The sequence below is a fragment of the Urtica dioica genome, chromosome 3 (assembly GCF_054948205.1).
Source record: "Urtica dioica subsp. dioica isolate 48M chromosome 3, U.dioica_male_clone48M_v1_H2, whole genome shotgun sequence".
In the NCBI taxonomy this organism is placed as follows: domain Eukaryota; kingdom Viridiplantae; phylum Streptophyta; class Magnoliopsida; order Rosales; family Urticaceae; genus Urtica; species Urtica dioica.
Window position 1 is genome coordinate 44,211,553 of NC_142758.1, and position 25,897 is coordinate 44,237,449.

Genomic DNA, 25,897 nt, shown 5'->3' on the forward strand with positions numbered 1-25,897 from the left:
ATAAATGTATCAAGATACTTGCCAAAAGAAAAAGAGGAAACAAATTTGCATGAGGATGCTTTAGGGTAATCGGCCAAGAGAGAACAAGGCAAGGCAAGGAACAAAAATGGAAACAAATCCAAGCCTTCTAGAAGGCATCCTTGGCCGAGCATCTCAAGTGGGAAAATAGGTAATTGGCTCATGAATATGTGATATTCTATAGAAGAGGAAACTACCTTATAGAAGGTGAGACCTCTCCTATAAATAGGAGCCCCTTTTTCTCACAATTGATTCATTCAAAAGTTTTAGAGATTGAGAGCTTCTCTCTCTAGACTTGGCCGCCCCTTCCTCTCTCTCTCTCTAGTTTATATTTTCGATTTTTCTTGTCTTGGCACCTAGGTCCTCACTCGACCTAGTGTTTAGCTCTGCGACTTCGAGACTCGTTCTTAAGTCGTAGCGTTTAAAAGTGCCCACTCACTGATTCCTTCTTTTCGAGTGATTTAGTGATAGAAACTTTCGTGGTTGCTCGAGGTGCCGAGGAAAGAAAGAGAGACGTGCTGCGAGGGGAGACGAGCGTTGCAAACTTTCCACAAGCTTCTTCAAAGTTCAAGCTTCAAGAAAGGTTAGTAAACTTCTAGCTCATATTGGTTTTTTAATTACATGTACTTGCACTTGTCTAGGTTAGTAAAAACTGTTTTACTTGTAAAAGAAAATTTTTAAAATTCCGCCGCTTACCGAAGCGTTAATTATTTTCTCAAACCCTAGATCGATTCCAACATTCTCCTCCCGAAGTCCAGCCCGACTCCGCTCCTGATGCTTACGCAGAGGTCCCTGAATCCGAGGCTCCTCCTTTTGACGAACACGGGTCGATGATGGGCGTGACGGACGAGACTCTGAATCCAATTCCCGAGGTCGAGGAGGAGGCTCAACGATTCACCCCTTCCCCCGAGCGTCCCGAAGCTTGAGCTCGGAGCCGTTCTCATCGTGGTCTTGCCCCTTGTTCATCGTTTTTGTTTTCCAGTATTTTTATCTCTATATTTTGGGTCAGTTTGTTTTGGGCGAAACTTTTATCTGTCTTGAAACAATTATAGGGGGCTTCGGTACCCCTATCTATTTTGGATTGCTAGTTTTGTTTTACCATTAATTTTTAAATGCGATTTTCATTTCTTAAATATTCGTCAAGTCTTTTAGTTCGCCTAATTCTTTGAAGAATGTATGAATGTGTGTATTTTGTCCAAGTCATTCAGGTCGCCCTTTCGTTCTGAGGGTTTCCATAGAATGTTACCTGGCCGAAGTCTTAATCGCTTTGGGTTTTCTAAAATCTGTTAGTCTTTTAGATCGCCGGGATCTAAAATGTTTCCCTTAAGATTTTAGGCCGAGGTCATATGGCGGCATTTTCAAGGTAGCTAAGTCTTTTAGATCATCGCAGTATCTAAAATGTTTCCCCTAGGCCGGAGTCGCATTGCCATATGTTTTTATAGTTACTAAGTCTTTCAGATAACCAAGATCTAAAATGTTTCCCTTAGGCTGGAGTAAACAAATGAATCTTACCCGGGCGTTGTCTAGTCTTTTTAGATCGCCGAGATCTAAAAATCTTCGCTATGTTTTTCCCGAACGAGGTCCTCTCTGGCGAGGTACGCCCTCTGATTCAGATGTCACATGAGATGACGAGGTGAGACTTCGGATCTCGCCTTGGTCGTGAGATATTTACACCGTGGTCCTAGGACTAGGTGTGGGCTTCGGAGCCTTTTTGTTATACTTTTGCAATTGTTACCCAACGGGCGACTAGGGTTATTTTATTTTTGGGACTGTGCCTTCGCAGAGAGAGGCTGCCTACGTACCCTTATGCAGGGATCAAGTCAGCCGTAGTTCGATTCTTGCCTTTTAGCAGTAATATTTTCTTAGGTTGATCACGTTCCATGATCGCAAAACGGGAACACCGCTGAGTGTTTCGAGTTCATAGACCCCGGGATGTGCTATTTTCGTGACCCTTTTCCCAATTTGCACCGAGTTTTCCCGCGTTTGCTTCGGCAGTGTTTTGGAATATTTTTCGAAGAACTAAGTCTCCAATGTCGAATCTTCTTGCGTTGACGCCCTTATTGTAGAATCTGGCAATGGATTGTCTATAGAGGGATAGTCGTGCAAGGGCCGCATCCCGCCTTTCTTCCACAAAATCCAAGGAGTCGCATAGTGATTCGTTGTTTTTTGACTCATCTTCAGGTGCGTGTGTCACCCTAAGGGTTTGCACCTGGTGCTCGATCGGGATGACAGACTCGACCCCGTGAACTAAAGAGAACGGGGTTTCTCCTGTCGGTCTTCGAGGACTGGTTCGGTATGCCCAGAGCACACCGGGCAATTTTTCTGCCCATCGTCCTTTCTTGGCATCGAGCCTTTTTCTTATTGAGTCTACTATAGTTTTGTTTGTTGCTTCTGCATGTCCATTTCCTTGAGGATACCGTGGTGTCGACATCCTCAACTCTATGTTATTGCGGAAACAAAAAGTTCTGAATATTTTTGATATGAACTGTGACCCGTTGTCTGTTACGATCTCATAGGGGGTTCCATGCCGACAGATTATATTCTTCCAGATGAATGCGGTTACGTCGACATCTTTTATCAAGACGAAGGCGCCTGCTTCGACCCATTTGGAGAAATAATCTGTCAAGATTAACAAAAACCTTAGTCCGCCTGGGGCGGATGGCATTGGTCCCACGATGTCCATGGACCATTTCATGAATGGGTATGGAGACGAGATGGAGGATAATTCTTCCGCGGATCTTTTTATGTTGGGTGCGTGGCGTTGGCATTGGTCGCAGTGGCGCGGATGTGCCTCGCAATCTGCCAGCATGGTCGGCCAAAAGTAGCCTTGCCTTTTTATTTTGATGGCGAGTGCTCTGCCTCATGCGTGGCTTCCACACTCTCCCTCGTGTACGTCTTCTAGGATTCGTTTTGATTCATCCGTGTCGACGCACTTGAGGTATATTCCTGCGAAGCTTCTTTTGAACAAGTTTCCGTCTATTACGCAGAATCTTGCGCTCCTTAGTATGAGCCTTCGTTTTGCCATCTTGTCGGACGGGACCGTACCAGTCGTGATGTAATGTATGATTTCATCCTTCCAATCCCCCCTTTCTATAGCTATTACTGCCGTGACAGTGATGGCTATGGAAGGTTGTTTGATTGTCTCGACTGGTATTACCCTTTTGAGATCCGGATCCGAGGTAGATGCCAATGTGGCCAGTGCGTCTGCAGAGGTGTTTTCACCCCTGGGGATTCGCATTAGAGAAAATTGTTTGAATCGCGCCGCAAGGTCTTTTACAACCTTCGAATAAGCTTTCATTCGCTCATCCCTTGTTTCGTATTCGCCGGAGTATTGATTTGCTACTAGCTGAGAATCGCAATAAGCATGTACTTGCTTTGCTCCCACTGTTGTGACTAACCTTAATCCGGCTATTAGTGCTTCATATTCGGCTTCGTTGTTGGATGCAACGAAGTCGAGTCTGAATGATTGTTCGATGATCTCGCCGTGGGGTGATGTCAGGTGTATTCCTACTCCTGCCCCATGTTTTGATGATGCGCCATCCACTTTCAGTGTCCAAGTGTCATCATCCTCAGTCACGGCTGGGTCTTCTCTTGGGAGTTCGATGAGGAAATCTTCTAAAACTTGAGATTTAGCCCAAGTCCTAATTCGATACTGAATGTCGTATTCGCTTAGCTCTACTGCCCATTTGGTCAGTCTCCCTGACTGGTTGGGGCTGTGTAGGAAGCTTCTTAGCGGTTGGGTTGTCATCACTATTATGGAATGAGATTGGAAATAGGGCCGGAGTTTTCACGCCGCGGAAACTACGGCTAATGCCAATTTTTCCATGATAGGATATCGAGTTTCGGCATCGACTAACGACTTGCTCACATAAAATATGGGTCGTTGGTCCCCTTGCTCTTCCCTGACGAGCACTCCACTAACCGCTGTCTGGGAGACAGCGACGTATAGGTAGAGTGGCTCTCATGTTAAAGGTTTTGCTAAGATCGGGGGTGTCGACAAGTATTCTTTTAGTTCTTTAAATGCTTTCTCGCATTTTTCGTCCCATTCGAGTTTCTTTTTTCCCTTTAGGAGTGATAGAATGGGAGGCACTTGTCCGTGGATCGAGAGATGAAGCGATTGAGGGCGGCGATGCGGCCTGTCAGTCGCTGTACTTCTCATCTATTACGGGGTGAGGGTATTTCTCTTAGGGCGTTCAGCTGGTCTGGGTTTGCTTCAATTCCGCATTGGGTCACCAAATACCCGAGGAATTTTCCTGAGGATACCCCGAATGAGCATTTAGCAGGGTTCAGCTTCATTTGGTATTTATTCAATACCTCGAAGTATTCCTGCAAGTGCCCTACATGGTCACAGTCTCTTAGGGACTTGACGAGCATATCATCAATGTACACCTCCATTGTCTTTCCTATTTTTTCTTTAAACATTTCGTTGACTAACCTTTGATAGGTGGCGCCAGCGTTCTTAAGTCCAAATGGCATGACCTTGTAGCAATAAGTGGCTCGGTCAGTTATGAATGCCGTTTTTTCTTGATCGTCCGGATGCATTAGGATCTGGTTGTATCCTGAGAATGCATCCATGAAAGAAAGCATCTTTGTCCCGCGGTTGCCTCCACCAACTGGTCGATGTGCGGCAAGGGGAAACTGTCTTTGGGGCATGCCTTGTTCAAGTCAGTGAAGTCGATACACACCCTCCATTTTCTATTTTCCTTTTTTATGACGACGGTGTTAGCCAACCAGTCCCGGTATTTGACTTCGTGGATTGAGTCAGCCTTGAGGAGTCTTTCAACTTCGTCGTTAACTATTGATGCCCTGTCGGGACCAAGTTTACGCCTTTTTTGCTTTATCGGCTTGAAACTTGAGTCTACGTTAAGCTGATAGGACGTAACGTCGATACTAATCCCTGGCATATCTTCCGTCGTCCAAGCGAAGGTAGATTTATTTCGTTTCAGGAAACAAATCAGCTCTCGCCGTATGCCTCCCTTAAGCTCGGCTCCGATTCCCATGCACCTAGAGGGGTCGAGGCCGTCGAGTTGTATTTGTACTGTCATTTCAGTACTCGGGGAGTCTATTTCTTCCAGTTTAGAGCCTTCATTTTTTGTTGGCTCTATGTTTGTTAATTGCTATTGTTTCTCACTAGTTTCTTTAATATTTTGCTTGTGGTTAGTGAGGTAGCAGCTACGGGAGGTTGCCTGGTTACCTCTTCTCTCACATATCCCTTCAGGCGTGGGGAACCGGATACGTTGATGGAAGGTAGAGGGGACGGCCCTCATCCGATGTATCCATGGTCGCCCCAAGATGATATTGTAAGGGGAGAGGCATTCCAAAAACCTGGAATTCGACTATCTTATTTATCCCGTTGGTCTTTACAGGCAGCTTGATAGTCCCTATTGATGGAGTGGTCGACCCATTGAAGCTTGTTAATTGGGTCTGCTCCTTCTCGATCTCAGATTCCTCGATTCCCATTCTTTTACTGGTATCTTTGAAAATTAGATCTACGGAGCTCCCTCCATCGATCAGGACTCGGGTGACTTCGGAGTTGGACACATCGATTGTTATTGAGAAATTTCATTTTCTAGACCTCGAAGTTATGAAAATATCTCAGTTAGACTCACTAGTTCATAAATATCTAAAATTAGACTTTTGTACCAATTTCGGACAAAAATACCCTTTCAAGGTAATATAACCATCTTCACTTCATTCTATACTTCTTTTCATCTCTCATCCTCTCTCATTTCCTCTCGTTTCATCATTTTTGAGTATCCACTTCAATCAATCTCGTCGAAATGGGTTAGTATGCTCATTCATTCATCTTTTATAGTTATGTTTATATAGTTTGTGTAGAAAAAAAGAAGTTAGTAGATTTAGGTCAAATATCCGGGAATTTAACGTTATTTCCGATGAAATCCGATAATTTAGGATGAAATTTAAGTACGATTTCCGATGAAATTTAAGATAAAATTCGGACCGGATCTGGCAAGATCCGACCGGATCTGGCATGGTCAGGATCCGACCGGATCTGGCAGGATCCGACCGGATCTGGCAAACTGCCAGAATCCGACCGGATCTGGCAGGATCCGACCGGATCTGGCCGGATCCGACCGGATCTGGCCGGATCCGACCGGATCTGGCCGGATCCGACCGGATCTGGCCGGATCCGATAGTGTATGTAGAAAAAATAAAAAAAAAACTTTTTTTTTTTATTTAATGTATTTTATGTTATATTTGTTGCAGTTTTGTTGATGGTTAACGGCACATGGGAGAGAAATGGACACTTATACGTGTTCAAAAATGCAAGAACATTTCCGCTTGAAGTTTCGAAAGAGACGACATACACGGGGTTAGTCGACAAGGTGTACAATAGAGTCGATATAGACAGATCAAAGTATGACTTAAAGTTAGAAGTTCCATATGAAGCGGGTAATATGCCGATTGAGCCTGCTTTGTTGAAGGACGATATTGATGTTAAGTACTACACGAAGTGCAAAAGTCGTAGAAAATATGCACTTTGTGTAACTTTGATATCGAAAGAAATCACAGCGTTCAGTGCAAACAAAGTAGATAAAGGAAAAAATGTGATCAATGAAGAGTCGCCTCGTGTTGAACTCAACAAGAGACGAAAGAATTTGATAATCACCGATCGAGATGATGAAGTATACGTGCATGATAGACATAATTATCACAACAACGAGGAAGAAGATGATGAAGAACAAAATAACAAAGTTGACGAAGATAAAAGTGACAAGGGAGAAGATGGGCTCAACAGTGACAAAGAAACAGAATTCGAAGAGTTTGTAAATCATGAAGAATATAAAGATTTTGTTAAACATTTTGCAGTACCATCAGGACACGGGGAACAATCAAAACAAGGTGAACCGTCACGTGACCCTCGTAAAGATGTTTCACAAACGGATTTCGTGCGTTATTCATGGGAAGCCCCTGACTTCACAGCGGCTGATGTTGTCAAAGAAGAACGTAATGAAGGTCCAACTCTATTGTCACATTCTTCCACAGGTAATAAAAACAATGATATCTACTTATATATGGAAAATGTTATGTTATATATTTTATAACCATTGATTACATGCAATAGGTAGCACAGAAGATATATACCTTGGGAAAGAGTTTGAGTCAAAGAAACAGATGAAGCAACAGATTCATGTTTTTGCTCTAAAAAATAATTTTGAGTTTAGAGTGAAATCGTCTTCGAAAAAGAGATGGTATGTCATATGCAAAAATGAGATGTGCACTTGGAAGCTGAGGGGTGTTGTGCAGTGGTCTGACATGTGGCAGATAACGTCGTATGAGAGTAGACATTCTTGCGCGCGTGTGGTTCGAACAGAAGGTCATAGAGGAGCTGCACCTTGGGTTATTGGGCACGTCTTCAAAGATAAGTACAACATTAGCTCTATGGCTGAATATTCAGCGCATAACGTAAGAGAGGAAGTCAAGACAAGATGGGGTGTTGGCATATCGTACTTGAAAGCGTGGAGAACAAGGGAGAAAGCAATTTCTTACGTAAGAGGTACGCCAGAAGAATCTTATCAGAAGTTACCATCTTGGTTATACATGTTGGAGCAGAAGAATCCAGGGACTCTTACGGCGTTTGTGAAAGATGGCGATAGATTCAAATACGCGTTCTTTTCTATTGGGGCGTGTCGTAGAGGGTTCAAGTCTTGTCGACCCGTCATATCATTAGACGGTGCATTTTTGAAGACAAAATACGGTGGACAGTTGCTATGCACAATTGCGATGGATGCTAATTCTCAGTTGTATCCACTTGCATTCGGGGTAGTAGATAGCGAGTGTCACGCTTCGTGGATTTGGTTTTTGAGAAAGTTGAGAGAAGCTATCGGTGAAGACGTTGAAGAGTTGGTGTTCATATCCGATCGACATGTTAGCATCATACATGGCGTCGAAGTGGTGTTTCCCGGTATCCCTCATGGAGCATGCTTCCATCATCTCAAACTAAATGTCCAACACAAATTCAAGACTGATCATTGTGGAATTGAACTGTATGATGCCGCTTATGCCTTCAATAAGCGGGCTTTCGAAGCTCATTTTCAGCAGTTGAGGAGAAAAGATGTCGAGATGGCTAAGTATCTCGAGGAAGTCGGTTTTGATCGGTGGGCAAGAGCATTTTTTCCTGGAAAACGGTAAGACTAAAACTTTTCCCTTTATCATTACAAGTGTTTTAACCTTGTCATAATTTTTTTAACATAACTCTTAAATAAAACTTCATAATTTTTTTTACATACCTTGTCACACATTGTGGGATGGTATCGTCAACTACCCATCCGAACGGTGGAAGTCGAATTTCCCCGCCATCTAGCTCTCGCTCCGACTTCGGATGCTCGTTGAATAATCTCGACATTGCCATAACCTTCGATATCGCTTGACACCAATCCTACGTTAACATGAGAATGTAAGAAAATAAATATATGATTTACTATAAACTTTAAAGTTTACTAACATCCATCATCGTTCTGAAGTTGTTGGCATGTTCTCTCATCTTCACAATATCATTTTGGCAGTCCAAGACGGTTATGGTCAGCTCTTTGAGGTCGACTCGGAACGTGAACCAATGCATCTGTTTGAAGTTCACGACGAACAAAATCTCCACGGCACAATTCCACGGCAAGACTTGAGAGTTCCTGTATCCAGTCATAGGATCAAACACGAGTCGTTGATCCCAGTCTACGATCTCCGCCTCATTGCCTGTTTCGTCGGCAATCTTCTTGAACTCTTGTTCTTTCGTATAACGCCCATATACATGTTGGACCCATTGGGTATCCATGATGCAGACGTCTTGACGATACCCGTCATATTGTCGTTGGCGTCTCCGTAGCATATGTATAATAGCATCAATATGCTGTCAACGTATTTGGATTAACAAATATATTTAAGTCATAATAATTAACTTTTAGATGAAAAAACATATTAAACGTAAAGTAGTTATACATACCGTGTCGTCTAGCCATTTTCCGTTCTCGAGAAGGAGCTTGAAAAAATTTTCTTCCACGCTAGCGATCTTCACATAAATCCTCGGCATAAAATGACCATCAAGTTTTCGCGTTTTACTCCACTTCACGACGGCATCCCAATCTTTAAGTATTGGCTCCTTCAACGGTTTGAACGGCGACACCCGCTTATTTGTTCCATACTTCGGCCGCGTCGGATCCGTGAAATCGGCGGAGAAAGTATCTTTTCGAATACGCTTTTGAGATGGTGTTCGTACCTTCTCTTTCGCCTTCTTCTGTGCTAGGGTGGACAACGGGAGCGTCTTATCTGATGCATCGTTCCGCCGGAGACGTTTTTTACTAGGTGAAACCGGCTTCCTCGTCGTACACGAGGGATGCGAAGACGACGGCTGTGACGCCGCATGTGAACGAGGACTAGGAGGGGCAGGAGGACTAGGAGGGGCCGGAGGATTAGGAGGGGCCGGAGGACTAGGTTGAGGTGGACGAGGTTTACATGCTTGTGTAGTTGGTAACGGCCCGGGACATAAACCCGTCACGTCCGAGAAAATGTAGTTTATCTTCTCGAACATGTCAAGCTGTAAGTTGATGACACAAAATACTGAATAAGAAACTAAATTTTTATAGAAATGACTAATTTATTTAAAAAATAAAAAAAAACTAACCTGAGATCGCCTCATTCTCTCTAGCCTCCGACCGTTTGTACTTAGAGCCCTCAAGACGGTTGCCTGAGATCGTACCAACTGACTCTGAGATTTTCGAAGTTCATTATTAGATTTTAGAAGTTGATTCTGAGTCTCGATCATATTATTCCACATATCCACAGAGAGGGCGGAGAACGTCTCTGTCCACGTGATGTTCCCCCACGGCAGAGAATAGAAGAATGGCAAGTCCTCAACCATGTAGAGATACTTGTCGTTAATGACTCGGTTGTGTTCTACTCCGAGGAGATACCCAATGACAAACACGCACAATCCGAGCTTGTACGCGTCCTCCGGATCTTGACATGTCTTGAACGCGTTCGTCAAGACTTCGAACTTGGCGTTTCGCACGCCGTTTAAGTGATCGGTCACGAGCCTATTACTTCTTCGCTCGTTCTGCTCCTCCGCCGTCGGACCGTCTTCCATACTGAATCCGGTGATCAACGCGTATTCGAGTTTACCGAATCTCACGCGTTTATTTCCGATACCGAAGTGAATCTCACCCCTTTTCGTGGACTCCACCTTTCGAAGAAGCAGAGAGTGTAAAAGTACTGAAGAGAAATTTAACGTCGTCGCCTCGAAGAATTGAGCGAACGGAGTCTCTGCTATCCTTTGAAGTAGATCCAGAGCTGTGAATTTTTCTTTCACGAGCTTCAACATTCCCGAACCACTATACGTGATTCGACCCGGAAAATTACTCTCACATAGCAACGTCAAATTCTCCTACAACACGAGTTATAACAAGTTTAATCACTAATAAATTATAAATATCATTCAAAACACAACTAAAAACACAACTAAATATCATTCAAAACAATCCAACAATAAACACAACTAAAATCTGAAAAAAAAAAATAAAAAATTATAACAAGTTTAATCACATAGCAACCACGTTACATTCTCCTAAAACACGAGTTATAACAACTTTAATCACTAATAAATTTTAAAACAAAACAAATATCATTCAAAACACAACTAAAACTAAATATCATTCAAAACACAACTAAAAACACAATTACATATCATTCAAAACAATCCAACAATAAACACAACTAAAATCTGAAAAAAAAAATTTAAAAAATTGTAACAAGTTTAATCACATAGCAACCACGTTACATTCTCCTAAAACACGAGTTATAACAAGTTCAATCACTAATAAATTTTAAAACAAAACAAATATCATTCAAAACACAACTAAAATTAAATATCATTCAAAACACAACTAAAAACACAATTACATATCATTCAAATCTAAACCCATCTCTCGTTAGAAAAAAAAAACAAAAAAAATTCACTTTGAAGCCGACGGGATTCAATGTTTGGATTTTTTTTTTTTTTTTTAAATCCTGCTGGAGACGGTCGGATCCCGTCGGATCCCATCGGACTCGGTCGGATTCCGACCGAATCCGATGGGATCCGACGGGATCCGACGAAATTTAAAAAAAAAAATAACTTGAAGACGGAGACGATCGGATCCCATCGGATTCGGTCGGAATCCGACCGAGTCCGATGGGATCCGACGGGATCCGACCGTCTCCGTCAGGATTTAAAAAAAAAAAAAAAAATCCAAACATTTCCAGATTTTAAAACAAAAAAAAATCACTATGAAACCACTCTAATCTTATTTCTTATCTATGGTACACTAAGAAACCATGAAAAACCATTAAAAAAACCATTAAAAAACATACCTTTTTTGTCATTTTGAGGTAGCTATGGAGGTTGATGGAGGTCGGGGTCGGCGTCGGAGTTGGTGGTGGGCGTCGGAGGTGTCGAGGTCGGCGTCGGATTTGATGAGGATGGCGTCGGATTTGATGAGGATGGCGTCGGATTTGGTGGAGATGGAGAAAATGTTTTTTTGTGTTGAGAGAAAGTGAGAGAAAGTGAGAAAGTGAGGAAGTGAGAATTGAAGAAGATGATGTTATGAGGTTTATTTTGAATTGAGGGCATTTTTGTCCAAAATTGGTACAAAAGTCCAATTTTGGATATTTTTTACTTAACGGGTCTAATTGAGATATTTTCATAACTTTTAGGTCTAGAAAATGAAATTTCTCTTGTTATTACGAGCGCGTCATCATGCTGGTCTGCTGCTCCGGCGGCTTCTCTTTCGGAGAATGAGATTTGAACATCCTGTTCCTCTCCGATCTTGACGGTCTTATTCATCAGCTGACGCTGATGAGCTTTTATTGAATTGACTAAGCTTTTGCAAAACTTCGACCCGCCCATTATGAAGTCGACTTGGTGTTTTGCCGCGGTCGGCGGGGACTCCGGTTCCCCTTCTTCGATGGGCCTGGATCTTTTTGGCGAGGGGTTGCCTCTACCACGATTGTTGAAGACCTTCTTTTTGGGCGGGGGACCCAAGTCGATGTTCTTTAATTCTCCTTTCGCGTATTTTTCGGCTAACACCTTGCGCACAGTTTCGCAATTTATGGTGGCGTGGCCGGTGGTCTGATGGAAGTCGCAGAACGCGTTTGGATCCCTAGTCCACTTTTTTGCCTGGGGACCTCCCTTCTTGCTCTCTTCTCCTATGTTGAAAGCGAAACCCAGATGGGTGTGCTGTTTCCTAGCCTGTGGTCCGACCTCTTGGGGGTTGGGCCTCCGGGGATTGTTCCCAGCGCTTACGGGGCGCACCCATGTGTTAGCGTGAGGTTTCTTTTCGGCCGCACGCTGTTTTGCCAAGAAGGTGAACTCCTCCTCGGCCTTAGCGTAGTTCGCAGCTTTGTGGATTGCGTCTTCTAGTGACAGGGGCCAGTTCACAGTCATCTCCAGTTTGAACCTCGATTCGTGCCACAGTCCGTTCCTCAGAGAGGTTATGGCAGATTCGGGGTCGACATTGGAGATTTTCGAGAGGACGTCTTTATAGCGGATCATATAATCCTTTAAGAACTATTTTTCCTTCTGCTGAACCCCCCATAGGTCCGCTATCGTGAGCTCGTTTTCGACGAACATCGAGTAGTGTTTTAGGAAAGCTGCCGACAATTTGGCGAAACTATCGATGAAGTTCGGCTCGAGCCTGGAGAACCACTCTAAAGCGGCTCCAAATAAACTTTCAGCGAACAGCTGGCAGTACCCTGCCTCTTATTCTCTCTCTGTCAGCATAGCTCGTCCCATTACAATCCTGAAAGACATGATATAAGCCTTCGGGTTCGAGGTCCCGTTATACCGCGGGAGTCGAACTTTCCCGGCATCCCCAATAAAGACGTCGGTTATGTTTTTTGCGAAAGGGGTCCTTCCCGTTTCGGCGACAAGTCAGTCTATCTCGGGGGCCGAGCTGGTCGCACTGTGGAATTTTGAGCGGACAGCCTTTAGCTCGGCTGTTACCGACTCTTTGAAGCTTTCGAATTCGGTCGTGCTGGGTTCGCCCTCTTGAAAGTGGCGAAGTCCCGTGCGCACTAGCGTGATCGTAGTGACTTCGCCCTGATCAGTTTGCATCTGGTTCTGCCCGCTAAAATATTGGGGGGTGAACATCTGGAAAGTTGTTACAGGGCGAGGTCCGAAGTCTGCCGAGAAAAATCCTTGAGGTGCTCCCGCTGGCGGGGGCGGGGGCAGTCCCTCCGGATCGATCGTGGCTTCTGTGGCGACCTCTTCTGTACCCCCTCCGAGCTGTGAGCTCGAACCTGGGGGTTGGTCCATGCCCTGAGAAACTTGGATCCCGGTAAACTCCAGACGGACTCCAGGAGGAAAAACCCGGCTCGTCTGCGCGGCTGACGCCGCGTTACGAGCGGACTCTAGGGCGGTCACTTCGCCGGATCCCAGCTGTTGACCCGGAGTATTTTGAGGGGTCAAGAGGGAATCCAATCGGGCGTTGAGGCTCCGGTTGGTTTCCTCCTGACTTTCTATTTTTTTGTTCAGCATATCCAGGATTGCCCTGATCCCCGGAGGGATTTCCTCTCCCGATTCATAGTGAGTTGGGGTGGAAGACATGATATTACTTTTCTGGCGAATTTGCTCCTTTCGAGGTTAGCCTTTCCGATGTTCCCACAGACGGCGCCAAATTGTTGATGTCGATTTCAACAATCTCAAATTATAATTTTATATATATATATATATATATATATTTGATTTATTATAAATATGGGTTTCAGAAGACGTCGTATAAGAAGCAAAGGAAATTCAAAAGAAATGGGCAGAAACGAATATAAATGCTCGGAGTTTTTATTAATAACCGAAGAGATTACAAACTAGAAAATGGCGGAGTGCCGAACTCAACAAGGGCGAACCCAGAGAATAAAGAGATAAGAGATCGAAAATAAGATTCTAAGTTTGCGTGTGCGAATTTTGACATATCGGCTTCTATTTATAGTCGAGGCTGGTTTGTTGAAGTGGACACGTGTTCGTCAGTTCGGCTCCGCCACGTTACTGGTTGAAATCGTCTCATATCCGATCTTCGCGGCGAGGTCCAATGTCCGCCTATGACCAATTCCTTTGACTGAATCCGCGTAGGTAATACGTCATTTCTTCGGCGAGCTGGGCTTCTTATTGGGTTTGGGCCAACCTCTTCGAGTCGAGTTGGGTCTGTTGTTGGGCATTGGTCGAACTAAAGCCCAAATTATTAATAATTGATTTTTGACCCCCACAAGTAGCCCCCGAGTATTTTGAAAATACTTGAGCGAAATTTTCGGAATCCCGAAATAAAATGGGGGGAAAGATTTGAATTTTCGATTTTAGGGCGCACAGTGTGTATTTTCGGGATATTTTGATTACAACACAAAATCAAAATATTACCACAATTGAATACCTAGACCAGGGACTCCCCCTGAATTTGAGATCCACCTCAATTCCACTTTTCGAGCAAACACCTATGCCCGGATGACTTCAGTTGTCAAACGCACGTGAATCTTCAATCACGTAAACACAGAACCCAAATCACTCAAACACTCAATCTTCTCGAATAGTATTTGGTGAATAACACTGCTCTTATCAAAACACAAAGCCTCCCGACCCGAAAGAGTCTCGTCCAATCCTACGAACTAAATTTTCCACCACCATCTTCGTCTTCGTCATCTCAATCCATCTCTCTCTCTAGACCTCTGTTCTTGAATGGCGTCGCGTTACGAAACCCTAGGTCGAGCCCTGAAATCTGCTGGCGCGGCGGCGAGGCTCTTATCGTCCTCCGTTGAAGCCCCCCCTCATCCGCGGCCCCTCAGTTCCCGCAAACCCTCACCGGACTCCGAGCACGCCTGGCCTAGGAATCGCCCTCGCTCTCCGATTTCTCCGCCGGAGCATACTCCGTCGAGGTCGGCACGAAGAAGAAGCCAATTTCGAAGCCGAAATGGATGAAGGAGTCTATCCCCGGAGGCGAGAAGTACGTCCAGATCAAGAGAAAGCTCAGGGACTTGAAGCTCCACACGGTCTGCGAGGAGGCTCGGTGCCCTAACCTTGGCGAGTGCTGGTCCGGCGGCGAGACCGGCACGGCCACCGCCACGATCATGATCCTTGGCGACACGCGTACACGGGGTTGCAGGTAAGCTGTTTGATGAATTTTCGCTTAGGGATTGTGAAGCCGAGTCTTTTTTCTTTATGCTCTACTGTTGCTCGAGTGCAGGTTTTGCAATGTGAAGACGTCGAAGACTCCTCCGCCGCCGGATCCAAATGAGCTGACCAATGTGGCGGAGGCAATTGCGTCGTGGGGATTGGACTACGTGGTGATCACGAGAGTTGATAGGGACGATTTGGCTGATCAAGGAAGTTATCATTTCGCCCAGACGGTTAGAAAGTTGAAGGAGCTGGCCGTGAGCAAACACACACCAAAATTTGTAAACATTTTCATAATATTTGTAATATTATAAGAGATTTGTAACTAACTAGGCCACTTCAAACATGTGATTTTGGATCTAGCCTATGTTTGACAATTTTTAGGGATATAGCCAAATGGCTTATGTGGCAATAATTAAGGTATGATTTGCCCTTATATATTAACAAATTTGTCACTTTCTCTCTCCTATTTTTTTCAAATAATTTTTTTTGCATCAAAACTTCGAAAATTCGTTTTTTTCTCATACGAACTCGAAATTGAGTGATTTCAGATCTTATAAATTCGTGGCGTCGAGATATTCAAATATAGACCCATTGTGTTTGATGAAAAATTATGTTTAATGAATCATATTTACGTTTCCATTTATTTTTTTGATAATTTTAAAAAATTTCAGTTATTTCCATATTTAAGGTAATAACGTGATTTTTCTACATCTATGGTATTAAACATGATTTTTCATCAAACACAATGGATCTATTTTTGAAGATCTCGGCGTCACGAATCTGTAGGATTTGGAATCACTCAATTTCGAGTTCATATGAGATAGATATGATTTTTTGAAGTTTTTATGTAAAAAAGTGTATGAAAAAAGTAGGAGAGAGAAAATTACGAATTTGTTAATAAATAAGGGCAGATTAGACCTTAATTATTGCCACATAAAGCTGTTGGCTATTTCCCTAATAGTTGTGAAACGTAGACTAAAAACAAATTTCATAGTTTCATTTTGACTATTTTGCTACACTGCTCATATCATAATTGCATATTCACTACAAAGTAATTGACTACATTTAAATTGGTTAGTTTAAAATAGAACTTAGAATTAATAGCTATTTTAACGTTTTGCATAGTTTGATTATGTTGAAACGATGTAATATTTCTTAGACAATGAATCAAATATATAATCTATTATCATTAGTTTATCAATTATATACATAATTTATTGGTGTTAAAATGTATCAAATAATCCCGATGCAACGTGCGGGCAAGTTTGCTTGTATAATATAATATGAACGTTGTCAGATTTTCAACTTCTCCCCTGAGAGGCCGAGACCTTCCATTTTTTATCTATTTTTTAATATCATTTTTTTAAACCTCTTTTTACAAATATATATATATATATATATATATATATATATAAAATATATGAAAAATAAAATATTAATTTATAATTTAGTTGTGTTTGTTAAATAATTTAAATTTGAATAAAATATTAGACCAAATTGTTAAATATCATTTGTGTTATTAGTTAAATGCTATCACGTCAATGTATACTTTAAAATTTAAAAATATTATACAAAAAAAATTAAGTTTTTTTAGTATATAGAGTTTATATAAAAAAAAAAAACTCAAAAGAAATAAATATCAATACATAAAAATATGTAACACATATATAGATATTATTAACTCTTAAATATCATATATTTTTACATGTTAAAAAATCGAATACTAATTATTTCCGTCTTTTAAATATTTTGTGGTGTGACTTTAAATGTGAAATATATGTGGTTGATATGTAAGATTTGTAGTGTTTTAAATTTGGACTATATTTACAAGTATTTTTCTATGAGTTTAATTTGCAACATTATTTACGTTCGATTTTCTATCGATCCGTCGGTTTTCCATGGAAAATGACATTTGAACACGACATATTAGTTGTCATTTTTCACATTTTTTCCGTTCGATTTTTCATCGATCAGTTGATTTTTTGTAAATTAGGAGGCTCGAAACAGCGTCAAAAACGGCATTTCGAACATTGATCTTGAGTCCTCCTACCAAATACGAATTATCAATTTCTTCTCATCATGGAATATATATATATACCACCAAATCATACACATGTATTTGTTTTAATCGAACACATAATTGGAGCACACGAACCACGACAAATGCAAAATAAATAAGTCAACCACATCTCTAAGATATTCCTTTGCCATCCTCCCCCAAATTAAAGACCAATTAATGCATTTGAATTTAATTATAAAGAAAAACCGGGTCACTATATCACAAGCCGACCAAGCCGGTTCGCGCAGAGGTCGAACGAGGAAGGAACGTGTTTTGTTCGTCGATAAACACTTTCTTCTTCGGAGAGAGGGTAACAGGAAAATTTAATAATAATATGTAAAGAAAGACTTGTTCTTATTTACCATTTTAGCCCTCTCCGACTCCGATTCACGATCTGGTTATCATCACAATTTCACATTCCCCCGAAAGATTATTTTTCCCATTTTACCCCTCCCACGAGTACGCGTATATACATACACACACATATGAATCTCGTTCTTCGTGAATGCGACGCCCCAATGCCCGAAAGCGCGTAGCCGATCCCAATCCGCGAGACTCCGGCGAACCCAAAGCCATTGAAATGGATCCGATCAAGCTCCCGGGTCGACCCGTGCCCCGATCCAACCTCTTCGCCCGGAGCCACCACGGCAAGCAGAGCCCGAGCCTCCTCTGCGTCGCGGCGGCGACGGCGATCGCCGTCGTCACCGCCGTCGCGCTCTGCTACGCCGTCCTCCGCCGCGCCGGATCTTCGGCGCGGTTCGGGATCGTGATCGACGGAGGAAGCACCGGGACGAGGATCCACGTGTTCGGCTACGATTCGGCGGTGGCGAGGTTCGATTTCGCGGCGGAGAGGTCGATGAGGGTGAGTCCGGGCTTGTCGGCGTTTTCGGAGGATCCGGAATCGGCGGGAGGCTCTCTGGCGGGGTTGTTGGAGTTTGGGAAGGGGCAGATTCCGACGGAGCTTTGGGCGGAAACGGAAGTCCGGTTGATGGCCACGGCGGGGCTCCGGCTGGTTGATTCGCGTGTCCGGGATCGGATTCTGGATTCGTGCCGCAGAGCAATTAGGGCTTCCGGTTTCAAGTTCAGAGACGATTGGGCTTCGGTGATCACTGGTATGAATGCCTTGAATCTTAAAACCCTAGCAATTCTGGTTTGCGAAATTTAATTTAATTTTTTTTTTTTTTGTATTGTGAGGAATTGGATTAGGGATATATATATATATATATATATATATATATATATATATATATATATATATATACTGTTTCATCGGACAGATTGTGGACCAAACGCGTATACATTAGAGCTTCAAATTTCCTAATTTGAGCATTGATTTATTTAACCATGATAGAGCAGTCTTTAATGGTTTTTCTCAGTAAGGATTGCTCTTGATCATCTGGTATTATAGCATATGTATTTTTTTTTATTTACTGTGTTAATGTTGTTAGAGGGTTGTTTGGTTGTGTTAGGCTCTGATGAAGGAATGTATGCTTGGGTGGTCGCAAACTATGCGCTTGGCTCTCTCGGAGGCGATCCTCTTCGCACCACTGGAATTATCGAACTCGGTGGTGCTTCTGCTCAGGTTTTGTTCTACTCTCAGACTTTACCTCTTCTTTTACAATTCGATATCTTGTAAAGATAGCTAGTCCGAGAACGCAATACAATGTGGTATAAACTAGCGCATTTGAATTGGGATGCTCTGTGTGGCTATAGGGTTGAAAGTGTGTGGTGTGTTTATATTTCAGGTGACTTTCGTTTCCAAGGAGCCAATACCTTCCGAGTATTCTCGAGTAGTCGTATTTAAGAATGTAACTTACAATCTCTACAGCCATAGCTTTCTTCATTTCGGCCAGGTACTTTTTCTCTCTTTTTGTTTAAAAAAAAAAAATCTTATTTATTTGCCCATATATTCTAGTTGGAACATTTTTATCCCGGCTAAACTATATGCAGCCTTTTAAGTAATAATTTAAACGCCTACATTTTGTGGCAAAAAAATTTCACTTCAAGTTTGTTGAAAATATTTCCAAGTAAAAGCTGTAGTAAATATCTGGAAGACTGGAATCTTATGTATGCCCTTCACTTACTTACGACACTAATGATTTCAAAAGGGTGGTATGTTGATTTTTCATTAAGTTGATATTATCTGATTTGTGTGTGCTAACCAGTTTGTTTCCTCAGAATGTGGCATATGATTCACTGAGAGAAGTTCTTTCTTTGGGAGGATTTAACAGAGGTGATAATTATGTTTTCCCCTAAATTGTCACTTCTTCTAGAACGGTATACATATTCTCTCGAATTCTTACATTTCTTCATTTATGCAGAGCGTAAATCATCACTCCAGGCAGGAACGAGTATAGATCCTTGTACTCCTAAAGGGTATACACATGTTTCAGAGTCTTTGAAGCTTTCTCCTGATTTGCTTGGGGAAAAAGAGAGATATTTATCCCCTCTTCAATCCCAAGGGAACTTCTCGGAATGCCGATCTGCTGCATTAATGATGTTGCAGAAAGGAAATGGTTAGAATTGACTTCAAGGCTGTATGTAAGAATTCACAAAGAAACAAACATATCATTATTTTTGTTTTAATGTCTTGTTTTATAAAACACAGATGATTGTTCCTATAAGCGTTGCCATATTGGATCATCTTTTGTACCAAAGCTTCGTGGGAAATTTTTGGCAACAGAAAACTTTTTCCACACATCCAAGGTTTGTCCCCTCTACTTTTTTGTTGATCCATCTTTTCTGATTTTCCATGCTTTTTAAATGGTTCAGATCCGCATGTAGTTACTTCTGTAGATGGTCATGTTTTTTTTTATTCTTCTAATAATAATGTACATTCTTATCCCCGCTTCTTGTTTTTTCCTGGATTAGTTCTTCGGTCTGGGCCAGAAGTCTTATCTTTCGGACCTGATTCTCGCGGGAAAACAATTTTGCGGTGAAGATTGGTCAACATTGAAGAATCGATACACTTTATTTCACGAGGACGATTTGCGCCACTATTGCTTCTCGTCTGCTTATATCGTTGCCCTACTCCACGACAGTCTTGGAATTGCTTTGGACGAAGGAAGGTACAATACAGAACCTAAGAAAATGAAAACTAAAATCTGAAGAATGTTACGTTTCGTTATCCATCAAGTACAAATCCCTTGTTATGTGATTCATTATTCTGAATATCTAGTATGTTAATTTTCCATTGATTTTTTTATGACTATTGACCAGGATAACAGTGGCCAATCAGGTGGATGATATTCCACTCGATTGGGCTTTGGGAGCTTTTATCTTGCAAACCACAGATAAATTGGATTCCGAGCGGCCTCATTGGATCTCTACTGTGATCGGCCAAGACTCGCCGAGACTTATCACACTAATCGCCATTTTTGCGATACTTATGTTCGCGCTATGGTCGATATTAAAGTGGAGGAAGCCACAGTTGAAGACGATCTACGATCTTGAAAAGGGAAGATATATAATCACACGCGTTGGAAGATATCATTAGCTCTTTCGAAAGAAAGGGTGCTTCGTAAACCCGGGTAAAGACACATGCAAAATACACCTGAGCATAATGTTCGGACAAGCTCATCGAGGTTTTACAAAGATGAAGATGGTATAATTTATGTTGCGGAGTAGAGCAAAGTGTTTGGGGGACATAGAATAGAGAGTAGATAATCAATTTTTGTTTTGGAAACAATCTACGATATCAGTTTTGCATACTGATTTAATGATCCCGTTGCTAGTCATTGAGCTCTCGGGATTGGTTACTTATTGGGGAAGATGTACTTCTTCTGAATTGCATAGGTTCCTTGAAAAAGAAAGTCTGTTTCAGAAAGTGTAAGATTGGTCAGTATTTTAGTCTTATGTAAATTATATGGTATTAGTTTGACTATGACTACATGAATCCTATATATTCTTTTCACTTTTTGGTCTCAAGTTTTTAGCTTATCTCTAACTTCGTTTGCCCCTATTTAACTTATTTAAGCCCAATTTCATTACATTCTTATAAAAATCCTTCAACTTATCTTGGATAATTGTATAACTATGACCATTTAAAACTATTTTGACTAAAATTCATTAATTACTTTTAATTTCAAAACTATGACCAATTTTATCAATAAATATAGTCATGTTTTTAGTATTAAAAGTTATTAATTGATTTTCAAAAGAAATAAAGTTTTAATTAGTTATAATTTTGGTATAATTCCAAGTGTTTATACCTGAACTTACCTTGCACTTGGACTTTCCAATGTGGGACTTTTGGCTACCACACGTGATGCAAACATTATAACCGTCTTTTTTTAGCATTATTTGCAACTACTAGCATTACATGCACTCTTATAGCATTAGTATATAAATAAGGGGTAGGTTCACGCGTTGCAACGGATTGCATTTTGATAATATTAAATTATATGTCCAATTTTTTATTTATTTATTTTTTTTGTACGAAATAATAACACATAGTCAAAACATTATCAGAATAACAGAATAAGTTTTAAGTTGTTACGACACAGATATGCATAATCTTGTCTCTATCGTGCTCGCTTGAATCTTGTAACCGCAACAAAGACATTATCCAAAACAACTGTGTTTGATCTTCAATAGATTTGATCAAACTCTAGCTGCAAATCTTTGAAGATTTTGTGCGAGTGTGTATGAAAAACTTTGACCTCCACAATCACGAAAATCGCACAGACCAGTGAGGTGGTCTCCTCTAGCCACGGGCTTCACAACAATAAATATATATCGACGATGCGTTCTCTAAAGACTATCTTAGTGGAGTTTTTTTTTAAGCTCCGAGATTTTCGTGATGCTCTTATCCCCTTGGTAGAGGAAGCTTTGGAAATTAAAGGCAGTTTGGTGGAGGCGCATACTCAAGGCATGATTGATATCCAAGTGTAGACGAATTCCGAGTCGATCTTGAATATTTTCGCGCTTAAAACCTTGTCGGTGACGAAAGCGAGCATTGTCCATATAGATATGTTCAAACTCTAGCTGCCTCTTTCTCTTCTTTCTCTCTAGTCTTGCGCCACAAATATTACCATTTCCGAAGGAACTGTAGTTACATCTCTTTTTCATTTCCATTCTAGAGTTTTTATGTATTTCCGGTTCCACGCCCCTTTGAGACCCCAAAAAATGAAAAAAAAAAAAAAATCATTTTCTTAGGAACACAAACAAGATTCGTCAATACAAAAAGTAAAAATGATAATGTTAACCCCATCATTAACTACTTCATTTATGAATATCATAGTAATAGAAATACATGTTCTACCGAGACAGAATTTGTAACTTGCTATCCTCTTGCCTAGTTTGTATTCACCTATAGAACTTGTAAACAAAATTTCTCACAAGCTTGCAAAAGTTGCCATGAATTATGAAAACTATGTAGTGTGGGTTAATTTTGTTCCTCTTGACCTATGGGAGGACATTTTGGCACATGTGCCTTCTAATCAATAGTGCACCTCACTACCTTTTCCTAGTCAACGGGATGGTATTAATGTTATGAAAATATCAGAAGGAATGGCTTGTCCAGGGATCACTTGATTCAATTAGTCATCCAAGCACCATTTCAACTCAAATTGCATATCTCCCACACAAAAATATAATTTTGAACCCATAATTTATAATATCAATGTAGAATTATGTCTCGGATCGCGTGTTTTTTTTTTTCTTCTTCTGGGTTTCGTATTGTGTTGGTCAAACGACTTAATTTTTACTTTTAAACGGAGAAAAATTAATTTCCATACATGAAACACATTCAAGTTAGTTTTACACATCATTTAACAACACATCTTTTTTTTAAAAAAATTATTAACTTTATATTAAGCATAAACATTTAGTTGAGAATGCATAAAAATGCAATGAAAAACCATCCAATTAACCATTTTTTTTTGTACATATCCATCAATTTAATACATGCAATTATATATATATATATATGTAGATATATATTTTTTGGAGTGAGATATGTATATATATATATGTATATATATATATTGAGAGAGAGAGAGAGAGAGAGATCTAACTCTTTGTAATTTGGAGTGAAGAAGAAGTAAAGTATGCAAATAGTTTGTACTTTGTACGTTAAAGTAATTAAACATAGGTAACTAGAGTGAAAAATGGCTATTTCTAATACAGCTAAGCGATTCTTTCAAAATATTTTTATTAATACAGTTAAACGACGAACTTTAGTTTGTGAAAAAAGAAGAACATTAAGTTGAGAATGCATCAAAATGCAATGACATACCATCCAATTAACCATTTTTTGTACATATCTGTCAATTTACTACATGCAAATATGTATCTACAAAGATAAATAGAGAGAGAGAGAGAGAGAGAGAGAGAGAGAGAGAGAGAGAGAGAGAGAGAGAGATTATTTAATTATGTAATTCAGAGTGAAAAAGAAGAGTAGGCAAATGGTTTGTATTTTTTAACATAGGTAACTAGAATGAAAAATGGCTATTTATAATATAGCTAAACGACTCTTAAAAAATTAACACAACTTCGCCATGATTTTGAAAAAATTACCCCGTTTACCTCATTTTAAAAATGAATTTCGATACTACATCATGTCCACTATTATTTTGATAATGGTTGTGTTTGGCATAGCTTTACTTAAAAAAAAAAAAAAAAAAAAAAAAAAAAAAAAACCAAACGCTTTTAGATTCTGTTTTTGAAAAAAAACTGTTTTTTTTTTCAAAACTACAAAAATCTAACTTTCAATTTTCTTCTATATTTTACAAAAACACTTTTCAACTTTTACTCAAAGCTATTTTTACCAAAAAATTAATTAATTGACATGTAAATTAAATACTCTTTTGATAATTATTATTATCTAGTTAATTAATTTATTGCTGGTTTGGTGAACTATTTTTTAATAAAATAAAATTTTGGATAGAATCTTAAAAAGATTAATGGAATGAACTAATTGCAACCAGTACTTTTTTAGGTTATGAGCTCAACAAATTAAGCTACCCTTAGAGGTGTTTAGATCTCAAAGTGATCGAATTTAAAGTTGACTTTGTCATTTCTAAGTTATCCATCGTAACAAGTTCCTTCTCATTTTCCCAACTTTTCTATTCCTATCCCAACAAAGTCAATGTTCTTAATATTAGCAATATGGGCCCATGTAGAAATTCAGTGTGACCAAGCTAGAATAAATAGCTGAATTAGCAAAGAAATTCCATGCCTCTTAATTTTCGACTCATTAATTTTGATGGTTGCAAGTGGTGAAAGCTGGATATATAGTAGGCTTTGGCCGATTCTAAGGTATTAAATTATTGCCCATCCCCTAATGTCAAATATCTAAGGAGGAAATATTCAATGCTTTACCACAATATTTATCAAAATTAACTATTACCGTACAACTCGTACAATTTCAAATATCACTCTCATTTATTTATTTATTATTAAAAGATCTTCGAAATATATTGATAAATTAAAAATGAAACTACAATAAAATTCAAAATTGTAGAAAAAGTTAATACGCCCAACTATTGTAGAAAAAGTTCTTTGGAGCTTCCGAATTTTCCAGTCAACTGAAACTCACGTCCATAAAAATACTATACATCCATTTATCATACCTGAGGTTCAGATCCAATAAATGAAACCGAAAACTCACTCAAAGGTCAAATGGTACTAAGATTATGTCTAATTTTAAATTACTAATAAAACATAAAACAAGTGAAAAATAAATAAATAACCCTTCAAGATGGATAGGAGACAATGCAAACGGTAATGAACTGATGCTGGTTTCGTAGAACAGAGACATCCTAGGCTTGCAATGACAATAGCTACTTCGAACTCTGAATATTATCCACAAAGAGCCAAAAAAATATTCAATTGCCATATATCTATGAAAAAGAGAAAATTAAAACATAATTGCATAAGACTTACTTTTGCTAAATCAAGGGTAATCATTGGTCAAGAAAAAAAAAAAAAAAAAAATTGGAGGCGATAGCCACTAACGCACACTAGGATGTGTGTGAGAATCATCCTGGCTATAGGATAGGAAGTGTCACTTCCATTTCCAATAAGATACCTTTCAATTGTTTATTGAAAGTAACTCTTCCGTTAGACAAAACTATATAACAAAAATTAAGTAGATAAACTTAAGTATATAATAAAATTTTATATACTTAACTATATAAACAGAATTAGAATACAAACTTAATTATATATTTGTGGAGTATTTGAGAGAATTTGAGAGTTTGATAAAGAAGAAAGTTTGATTTGTAAATAAAATGGTAAGAATTGAGATGTATTTATATGAGAAATAAATAAATGTGTTAAAAAAAAAATGTATCGACTTCTCTTTCATCTCCAACGTCATTCTCTTCTCTCCTCCAACGGCAGAAAAGCCTTCCGTCTCCTTCCATCACAGGCCTACCACTTTTGACAGGTGTCAGAAGTCTTCTGCCGATTTCCGTCCTTATCGGAAGCTGGAAGTTCCGCCAGGCACGAGGATATTGGAGCTAGCTGTAGTTTTGGTGTTTTAATGTTTAGATGAAATGACTTGTTGACTAAGTCATTTTAGCGGTTTTCTTTCTTTCTATAAAAAACGACTTGTAGTTTTTTTGTTCTTTTGCTTGAGTATGTCGTTTTGACAACTCAGCCAGTTTCTTTTATTATGTATTTAAGGAATTGATACTATCAAATCAATTCATTCTTTTGCATTAATT

General features: G+C 40.0%; 4 protein-coding genes and 1 pseudogene across 5 annotated transcripts; 3 read left to right on the forward strand and 2 right to left on the reverse strand.

The window, feature by feature from the left end:
• Nucleotides 1–2,878: 2,878 nt before the first annotated feature.
• Nucleotides 2,879–3,766, reverse strand: LOC149403025 (uncharacterized). Its single transcript, XM_089608606.1, has one exon. It carries the CDS (start codon nt 3,764–3,766, stop codon nt 2,879–2,881), a length of 888 nt encoding a protein of 295 aa, XP_089464732.1.
• Nucleotides 3,767–6,957: 3,191 nt separating this feature from the next.
• Nucleotides 6,958–16,393, forward strand: LOC149403026 (uncharacterized). Its single transcript, XM_089608608.1, has 3 exons — nt 6,958–7,026; nt 7,106–8,171; nt 16,348–16,393. The coding sequence occupies exons 2-3, from the start codon at nt 7,156–7,158 to the stop codon at nt 16,391–16,393; spliced, it is 1,062 nt and encodes a 353-aa protein (XP_089464734.1). The 5' UTR covers nt 6,958–7,026; nt 7,106–7,155.
• On the reverse strand, nt 8,196–9,093 carry LOC149403027 (uncharacterized). Its single transcript, XM_089609296.1, has 4 exons — nt 8,978–9,093; nt 8,486–8,884; nt 8,271–8,419; nt 8,196–8,211 (listed from the first exon to the last, which is right to left on the reverse strand). Exons 1-4 carry the CDS (start codon nt 9,062–9,064, stop codon nt 8,196–8,198), a joined length of 651 nt encoding a protein of 216 aa, XP_089465422.1. The 5' UTR covers nt 9,065–9,093.
• Nucleotides 14,733–15,477, forward strand: LOC149403028 (lipoyl synthase, mitochondrial pseudogene; annotated as a pseudogene). Its single transcript, XR_016296088.1, has 2 exons — nt 14,733–15,152; nt 15,234–15,477. The product of XR_016296088.1 is annotated as a lipoyl synthase, mitochondrial pseudogene (transcript).
• A 1,018-nt stretch (nt 16,394–17,411) lies between the features above and the next one.
• Nucleotides 17,412–21,148, forward strand: LOC149403029 (putative apyrase 6). The gene is made up of 8 exons (XM_089609223.1): nt 17,412–18,337; nt 18,695–18,807; nt 18,971–19,078; nt 19,404–19,458; nt 19,547–19,741; nt 19,834–19,931; nt 20,097–20,293; nt 20,445–21,148. The coding sequence occupies exons 1-8, from the start codon at nt 17,731–17,733 to the stop codon at nt 20,719–20,721; spliced, it is 1,650 nt and encodes a 549-aa protein (XP_089465349.1). The 5' UTR covers nt 17,412–17,730; the 3' UTR covers nt 20,722–21,148.
• Nucleotides 21,149–25,897: the final 4,749 nt, after the last annotated feature.